The following is an 8,632-nucleotide window of genomic DNA, read 5'->3' on the forward strand; positions in this document are numbered from 1 at the left end:
CTTGCCTCCTCAAAACGCTGCTCCTGCCCCGAGGGTCCCGGCACTGGCAGCCCTGAGCCACCCCGGGCGCTCAGCCGCCCTCTGGCCCCTTCTGCCACGCTTCCTTGCTTGGGCCCACCCTTCCCACTCCCAGCGTTTTAAGATGCTCCGGTCACCGGCACCAAGCGGCACGCCAGCGGAAACGCTCCCTGCCCTCCCTGCCCACCCTCTGCCCTTGCTGCCGGCTGGCCCCACGGCCCTGGCACTGGCTGGAGCCGCGGCCGGCGCTCTGCTGCGTGCAGCGCCTGCTGGCTAGTTCCCTTATCCCGGTTCAAGTCACCCCAAAGACACATTGATTTCCTGTCCTGGAGCCCCATCCCGGCRGCGAGCGAGGCCCGGCAGCCACCAGCCCCCTCCGCGCCACCCGCCCGCTTCGCACATGAGCCTTAGTCACCGCCAGCAGCTGCCCGGCGCTTCCCGAGCACGAGCGCTTCACCCTCACCGCAGCCCACCCCTACCTTGGTGGCAGGGAATAACAAGGAGCTTTTCCTCCCCCTCCAGCCCCGCGCAGCACCAGAGCCCCTGGACTCCGTTTTATCCATAGGTAAAATTCCTCTTGGCATTTTAAGACATGGAGGCAGGCCGGGCCTGCAGCCCCGCCGGGGCAGCCAGAGCAAAGGGCTCGGGATGCAGCAATCAGCTTGTCCTGCTGCAGGGCCCGCGGCACCGGCACACGGCCAAGGTGCACGGTGATGGCAGGGGACAGGCAGCGGCGTCACCCCGCAGAGAGCCGCTGCTCGGGGCCCCTGAGGCTGAGATGCAAAGCAATTGCGAGAGCTTTGCAGATGCAGCGGAGGCACGGCTACGTCCCACGCTCACCCGTAAGCCTGAACGCGGCCTGAGCACCCCGCAAAGTGCCCCTTCGACGGCGGGACGGCAACGCAGCAGAAGCAACACGGTGCACAGAGGCGTCTGGGTTCACGTGTACGTGTTGATGAACAGACAGACGCAGTTTCACTGTGGGCAGTGCCCCGTCAGAGACGCCTCTTTTGGGGATGATGTCACCGCAAGCCCAGGAGATTCCCTGCAATCCATCTTTCCTCACCTACCCGGCAAACAGGTTTCCTGAAATCTCAGCCCTCTTCACCGGAAACACATTCCTCTCCTGGCRGAGCTGCTGTGACTCACGGGAGGGGAACGGGTGGGCAGCCCGGCCACGAGCCGGCAAGCCCGGAGGCGCCAGCCCGGCTCGCGGGGGAACTGCAGCGAGATGTGCCGGGTGCGGTGGCCGCGCGGGGAGACCTCAGCTTGTGGGACGCCCTGGGCACGTGCCCGGGCTGCGGCCAGGAGGAGCCAGGGCACCGGGAGGAGGAAGGTGGGCTGGGGCAGCCCCGCTGGAGAGGGGGCTGCTCTCCCGTCACCGCTGAGGAAAGGGGAAAACGGGGGACACCAAACCGTGCCCGGCGCCCCAGCCTGGCRCTGCGGCTCCCGCCCGAGCGTGGCTCTGCCCTGGCCAGTCCTGCGCTGGGCATCGGCCTCGGCAGCCCGCGGGCTCTTGCCTGGCTCAGCTCAGGACAGAGGTTTCCCCGAAACTCCCGGCAGCCTCCCTGCCGGCTGACTCCGTGCCGGGGAATGCCGAGAGCTGCGCAATGCGTGCGGGATGGGGCCGTGCCGGGAGCAACGCTGGGACATGCCCAGCCACAGCACCAGCCCAGGACGCCCTCTCCTAATCCCAGCGTGCCCGGATAAAGGTGCGAACGTGGGGGAAATCCCAGGAGACAAGGAACTGGCAGGGTGGGGGCAGCTGGGCGCTGCCGGCCCAGCACAGAGAGGCGCGAGGGTGCAGGCGAGCCCGCTCCCTCTCGGAGGCCGAGCCGCCGCTCCGCACGCCTGCACGGCCCCCGGCCTCGGCCCTGCAGCCTTCATTTCCATGACAAACGCCGGCACGTGAGGACCCCGGCAGAGCCACCACCCACCCTCCGTGGACGGAGCCGCCGGGCTGCTTTCAAAGCCAGTTTTGCCTCGTGAGGCCAAGGCACCCAGAGCCGCGGTGCATCGCCCGGCGCCTCTCACCGTGCTGCATCCGCGGCCTCAGCTCGGAGCAGGCAGCGGGTGCCTCTCCRGGCTCCGGGACAGGCTGGCGCCAGGGACCGGGGTCCTTCCTGCTGTCATGCCAGCCGGGAGCAGGGGGCATGGTGAGGAAGGGGGCATGGAGTCGGGAAGCACGGAGGGACAGGGCGCTCCACCGGTGCTCACGGTGCCGGGGAGTGATGCCGAGGGCTCACAGCTGCCTGTGCAGCCGAGTCGATGGGGTATGCAACACGCAGAGCAGCTATCGATTGCACCGCTGCAGGCCGAGCCCTGCCGTGCCCGGGTGTCCGGGGCCATCCCCCCCAGTTCCCGCAGATGCTGGGAACAGCCACCCTTCCCCATCTCATGGAAAAATCAATGAGCTAATTATGAGCGTGCTGCGCATCTGAGAGCAGCCGATACCGCTGCAGTCCTCGAGGCTAGCTGTGTTCCTYACCCGTCCTGCGCAGGGAATCGCTGCCGTGGGCTCGACCCAGTGTGCGGAGAAGGACCCTGGGCAGATGCTGCCGCGGCTCCGGTCCCAGCCRCGTGCACCGGACACCTCTCTGGGACACCGAGCGAGGCAGAGATGCTCAGCTCCTGCGGGGAGCTGACAGGGTGCTGAGCACCCCCCAAAATCGAAGGGCAATTAGCAGCTGCTGCACAACTGCTGCCCGGGGAGAGGAGCCCAGCCGCGCCGGCGGGGAGCTGGCACCGCGGGAGGCTGGTGCCCGGCCGGCATGTGGCCCCAGTGCTGCACAGGCCACCTGCATCCGTGGCCATGGTGGCTGGCGTGGAGTGGCTCTCGCCATGCCCCTCTCAGCACCTCTGCGCACAGCGTGCAGACCCCCGGGGCCACGCCGCGGCCCGCCACCGTGGCCCCAGCAGGGCTAACGCCACCGAGCCCAGGGGTGCCAGCGGGCCTGCTCCAGCCCCCTGCAAACAGCCGCTCTGCAGGCTCGCCGCAGCCCCCCGGCGAGCCCCCCCGGAGGGAGCCTGCACCCGGCAGCGTGGGAGCAGAGGCGCGAGCYGGCTCGCCCCAGCAGCCCTCGGCCTCGCGCACCGACGGGAGGCAAACAGGGATGCGAGGATGGCAAACAAATCAGTGCTGACGGGGCACTGACATCAGCGGGCAAAGTCCCGCGCCGGCCGCCCCGGCCCCGCGCCGCCGCCGCCGCCCCCCTGCCCCGCGCCGTCCCCTTCCCTCCTGCCCGCGGACTTCGCCCACCGGCCCCCGGCTGCTCCCACCCCTCGTCCCCTGCACGGGGCGATTTCACCCGGCCGCGCTCCTGCTGCAGCCGTGGGGCCCCCTCCGGCCTGGCACCCCGCAGAGCCCGCAGGGATGGCGCAGTCCCACGAAGGACGCCGGCACTGGCGCCTAGCTGGCGTTATTGCACCCGCGAGGCGTGACGCGAACCCCTGCCCGCAAAACACCCCTGCCGCCCCGGCGGGCAGCCGGAGCGCGGGACTCACCGAGCCGTGCCGCCGGCCGGGGCAGCGGGTCCCCCGGAGCAGCGCTGGGCTGGTGGCAGCCGAGGAGGCGGCGACGGCTCCGCGGGGCGGCGCGGCCCGGCACGTCCCTGCCAGAGTGGAGCAGGGCGGCCGAGGGAGGCCACGGAGGGCAGGGAATGCTGATTGACTGCGGGTGCACGCGGGGCAGGGAGCCAGCGGGGSGCTGGGGGGGGAGGAGGAGGAGGAGGAAGCCGGGAGGGAGACGGCGCTTTCTGGCCGGTGCTGCACCAACGGGCAGGCCAGGATGGGATGGCTGCGCGAGGGGCCGTCGCCACGTGCTGCCCCCGGGGCCGGCATCGCGCCTGGGCACAGAGCCGGGCTGCCGCAGGGCCTGGGGACACAGGTGACACAGGGGTCCGCGATGGGCTCAGCCCTACCCTACCCTGCCCTGCCCTGCCCTGCCCTGCCGCAGCCTGCGCTGTAATTATCCCGGGCAGCGCCTGTAATTAGCACCCTGATGTAATTGTGCCGGGCCGGAGCAGCCCCGCATGCTCGCCGCCAGCCCCACGGTGCCCTCCCGCCCCCGGCACGGGGAAGAGCCCGTCCCTCCAACGCGGTCCCCGGGAGCGCCCATGTGGCTCCCACACCGGGATCACTGCCGCATCCATGCCTGCTCCAGCCCGGCTCGTGGCCAGGAAGGAGGGAGGCAGCTGCACCCCCAGCTCCGAGTCCCGCTGCTCCCACCGAGGGGCAGAGCAGGGAAGGGGGAAAACACGGCTTTGGAAAATCCGCGAGGCCTGGCAGCAGGAGAAAACGCCTGGGGCTATTTTCCGAGGAACAGATGCCRGGGCCCTGCAGCGACGCGTGTGTGGGGCTGGAGCAGCCCGTGCGGGGCCAGCCGGAGCTGTCGGTGCGCACTCGTGGGCCCGTGTCCCCCGCCGGCCCCGCACCCTGCCCGTGCCCCCGCGCTGGCCGGGGACAGCAGCCGCTGGGCCTCTATTTTTAGCTCTCGCGGAGCCGCCTGGGCCCGCTCCAGCGCATTCCCCATCCGCGGGGGAGCGGGAGGGGGCCGGCAGCGCCGCCTTTCCCGGGGCCCCGGCAGGGCAGGGCCGGGCCCCGGCAGGGGATGCAGCGCAGCRCATCCGTCCCCGGGCGCAGCAGCACATCCGTGGGGCGGGAGCGCCGCCGGGCAGGCTTTATTGCAAGGCAGGCACCCGAGCTCGCCGCGTCCCCCCGCCGCGGCCGTGCGCGTCCCTAGCAGCGGCTCAGGGGCCGGGCAGCGCCGGTCACCCTGAAGCGCCCGCTGAGCACCTCGGAGGCGGCGCGCGTCTCCTGGCCCGGCTGCTGCCCGCCGGCGAAGAGCGTGAAGGCGCCAGGCTCCAGGCGCCACGGCGGCGCCCAGACGGCACGCTGCGCCGCCGTCACCTGGAAGGCCAGCTTGGCCGCCCGCCCCGCCGGCAGGGCCACCCGGCGGAAGGCCACCAGCTGCCAGCGGGGCACCGGCACGGACGGCTGCTCCCACCGCAGGTACAGCTGCACCACCTGCAAGCGGGGAGGGCCGTCAGCACCCGCAGGGCCCCCGGCCACCCCCCCTTCCGCCGGGGCAGAGCCGGAGCCCCGCGGCGCTCACCTCCTCGCCGTCCCGCCGCCCCGTGTTCTGCACCACCACGGACACGGAGAGGTTGGCGCAGGCGGGCAGCGCCGCGGGGCTCAGCACCAGCTCCTGGTAGCGGAAGGTGGTGTAGGAGAGCCCGTAGCCGAAGGGGTAGAGCGGGGCCTCCTGCCCGTAGTAGCGGTACGTCCGCCCCGCCATGGTGTAGTTCTCCATCGGCGGCACCTGCGGGAAGCGGCCGCGTGGGATCCAGGCCGGGGGGGGCAACTGCGGGGCCGCCAGCGCTGGTGCTGCCCCGGCCTCACCTGGTGCATGCCGGCTGGCCACGTGGCCGGGAGCCGGCCGGTGGGGTTGGCCCCCTCCTCGCCCAGCAGCACCCTGGCGATGGCCAGGCCGGCAGCCTGCGCCGGGAAGAAGCACGCCAGGATGGCGCCCACGCCGTCGTGCCCCTGCGCCCAGCTCACGTCCAGCGGCCCCGCGTTGAACAGCAGCAGCACGACGGGGCGCCCGGCAGCTGCGGGGACACGGGCCGTCACCGAGACCCGGCACCGGCACCGCCGGCGGGCACCCGGGCCGCCCCACGGGACTGGGGGACGGCTGACGCCGAGCGCCGGCGCCGAGCCCCTACCTGCACGCACGGCGTCCTGCAGCAGCTCCAGCTGGTGGCCRGGCAGCGACAGGTCCTCCCGGTCCTTTGCCTCCGTCTCCACGTCCGTCCCTGCGGGGCAGAGCCGGGGAACAGCCCGTCACCCGCGGGCGCCGCCGCTCTGCCCTGCCCTGCCGCGCCGCTGGCCCGGCGCCCCGCGTACCCGTGCCCAGGCACACCACCACCACGTCGGCTCCCCGCGCCGCTCCCTCCACCTCGGCCGGCGAGTACTGCTGGCACCGCGGCTCGCCGCAGCCCGCCGCGAAGCTGATGGTGGCTGGCAGCGTCTCCAGACCCCTCCTGTGCGGGGGGAAAACACGGTCAGGCTTCGACGCCGGCACAGTGAAGGCGCCTTTGCCTGGGGATGAGCCTCCCCCCTGCCCAGCCCCCGGGGAAGGGCTGAGCATCCCCCACTGGGGGGGGACCGAGGGATGGACGGCGGCGGCGTCCTGTCTTACCGGGGCGTATAAATGTACTGGGGCTCCGGGACGGGCGCGTAGTCCCCAAACAGGACCTTGGGGTTGTCAGCGAAGGGGCCCACGACCTGCCGAGCACAGAGGGGCTGAGGACGGGCAGGGGCAGCCCCGGGCTCGCAGCGGGGAGATGCCGGGGCTGCGCTCGGAGGGGGCTGCGGCCCCGGGGCTTGCCGGCCCCGAGCGCGGCGCTCACCGCGACGCGCCGGCCCCGCAGGTCCTGCGCCCGGAGGGGCAGCGTGTCCCCCGCGTTCTTCAGCAGCACGAAGCTCTTGACGGCGGCTTCGAGCGCGAGGGCGCGATGCGCAGGGCTCTGCACGGCGCTCAGGTCCAGGGCGCTGTAGGGGTTCATGGCCGGGGGGTCGAACTCCCCCAGCCGCAGGCGCGTGTAGAAGAGGGGCCGGACCCGGGCGCRCAGCGTCTGCAAAGGCCTCGGTCACGCTCGGCGCGGGGCAGCGGGGGCGCAGAGCGAGGGCAGGGGGCAGCCCCAGCCCTGCCCGGCACCCCCCCCCGCCCCCGGCTCACCTCCAGCGTGATGTTGCCTGTGGCCAAGGCCTCGGTGATGTGCATGAAGACGTTGTTCTTCAGGCCGTAGGAGAGCTCCAGGTTGCAGCCGGCGTTCACCGCGGCTGCCGTGCCCGAGGGACRGGGAACAGCGCGCCGTCACCGCGCGGCCCCCCGGGGGACCCCGCACCCCTCCCGCGGGCCCCGCGCGCTCACCCACGGCTGTCTCCAGGAAGCTGCGCGTGTAGTGGTGCCCCAGCATGATGAGCTCCACGGCACCCTCGTCGCTCACCACGTAGCCCTCGAAGCCCCACTCGCCCCGCAGGATGTCCGTCAGGAGCTTCTTGTTGGCGCAGGCCGGGACGCCGTTGATCCTGCCGGAGGAGAGCGCATCGGCCAGGGTCCGGAGCACGGCGGCTGGGACTGGCAGGCACGGACGGGCCATGGTCACGAGGCATCCCTGCACCCCGGCGCAAGCCCCGCCGCACTCGCTACCTGTTGTAGCTGCACATGAAGCTGTAGGAGCCGGCGCGTGCGCAAGCCTGGAACTGGGGCAGGAAGGTCATGCGCCAGTCCCGCTCCAGCACCTGCGAGCACCGAGGGGCAGAGACGGGTCAGCGCACGGCGGAGCCCCCCCGCCACCCACCCACCGACGCGGCGCGCCTGCGGCTCACCTTGGCGTCGAAGCTGAGCCTGGAGACGGGGATGTTCTCGGGGCCCCCGTGCACGCTGAAGTGCTTGCAGCCGGCGCTAGCCTTGATGTAGCGCGGGTGCTGGCCCTGCAGCCCCTGCACGAAGCTCGTGGCCAGCTCTGCGGTGAGGAACGGGTCCTCCCCGTACGTCTCCTGACAGATGCACGGAGGGACGTGTCCACGCTGCGGGGCTCCCCCCCCCCCCCAGGATGGATCCCCTCCGGCCCCAGCACCTTCCCATCCTCAGCACGCGCTCCCGCCCCGGGGGTTCGCCAGCTCCCCGTGGGGCTGCTGCCACCCCGAGGCTGTTCGGGGACGGTCCTGCAAGGCCTAATCCTGGCCTGCAGCTCCCCGCCTGGTCCGGGCAGCCCAGCGCCCTGCCCAGGCCACCCCGAGCTCCCCGTGTGCCGCGCGCAGCACCTGGTTCCTGCCCCACAGCGGGTGCCGCATGATGTTCAGCACCGGGCTGAAGCAGCTGAGCCCCGTGTGGTCCTCGTAGCGGCCCGCGGCGGCGAAATGGTTGTGCTTGGCTCTCACTTCGGTGGCGGTGGCGTTGGCCACGCGGTAGACGAGCTCGGGGCTGCGGGAAGAGAAGCGTTAGAGAGCAACGGTAAGGCGAGGGGCCCCGTCCCGCGCGCATGCGCTGGTATCGGGGCCACGAGGGTCGGCGTCGGGGCTACGAGGACCGGCCCTGGGGCAACGGGGACCAGCCCGCCCCGGCCAGTACCTGAAGGAGGCGGCGAGCCCCAGCGCCTGGGGGAAGGCGGTGGCCCAGCCGGGGGCCTCGGCGTCGCCCCGCAGGCACTCCGTGTTCCAGTTGTAGGGCCCGATGCCGAGGCGCGGGATGGGGGGCGCGGGGCCGTTCCCCAGGGCGCCCCCCCTCGCCACCTGCGGGGCAGAGACGCTGCAGCGGGGGGGCGGCCGGGGCCGGGACCGGGGCCGGGGGCACCGCCGCCGCTGCCGCCCGCACCTGCAGCACCATCTCGGCGGGGGTGAGGCGGCCCACGAGGTCGTCGAGGCGGCGGGGCCAGGGCAGCGCCGGGTCCAGGAAGGGGAAGGGGAAGGACTGGCCGCAGCCCAGCGCGGCGCTCAGCAGCAGCAGCGCGGCGGCGCCCAGCCCCGCCATGGCCCGACGGGACGGACCCGACGGGACGCGACGCGACGGGCCCGACGGGGTCGCAGCGAGGCTCCGCTCGGCTCCGGT

The 8,632-nt window shown here is 72.7% G+C and overlaps 1 protein-coding gene across 1 annotated transcript; it reads right to left on the reverse strand.

Annotated features, from left to right (window-relative positions):
- Positions 1–4,694: 4,694 nt before the first annotated feature.
- On the reverse strand, positions 4,695–8,592 carry LOC112975624 (probable beta-D-xylosidase 2). The gene is made up of 14 exons (XM_026085967.1): positions 8,399–8,592; positions 8,156–8,316; positions 7,849–8,008; positions 7,411–7,581; positions 7,232–7,323; positions 6,953–7,110; positions 6,758–6,861; positions 6,429–6,653; positions 6,218–6,303; positions 5,923–6,059; positions 5,742–5,831; positions 5,419–5,627; positions 5,132–5,338; positions 4,695–5,043 (listed from the first exon to the last, which is right to left on the reverse strand). Exons 1-14 carry the CDS (start codon positions 8,552–8,554, stop codon positions 4,756–4,758), a joined length of 2,244 nt encoding a protein of 747 aa, XP_025941752.1. The 5' UTR covers positions 8,555–8,592; the 3' UTR covers positions 4,695–4,755.
- Between the last annotated feature and the right edge of the window lie 40 nt (positions 8,593–8,632).

The sequence above is a fragment of the Apteryx rowi genome, unplaced genomic scaffold (assembly GCF_003343035.1).
Source record: "Apteryx rowi isolate R43461 unplaced genomic scaffold, aptRow1 scaffold_68, whole genome shotgun sequence".
Classification (NCBI taxonomy): Eukaryota; Metazoa; Chordata; class Aves; order Apterygiformes; family Apterygidae; genus Apteryx; species Apteryx rowi.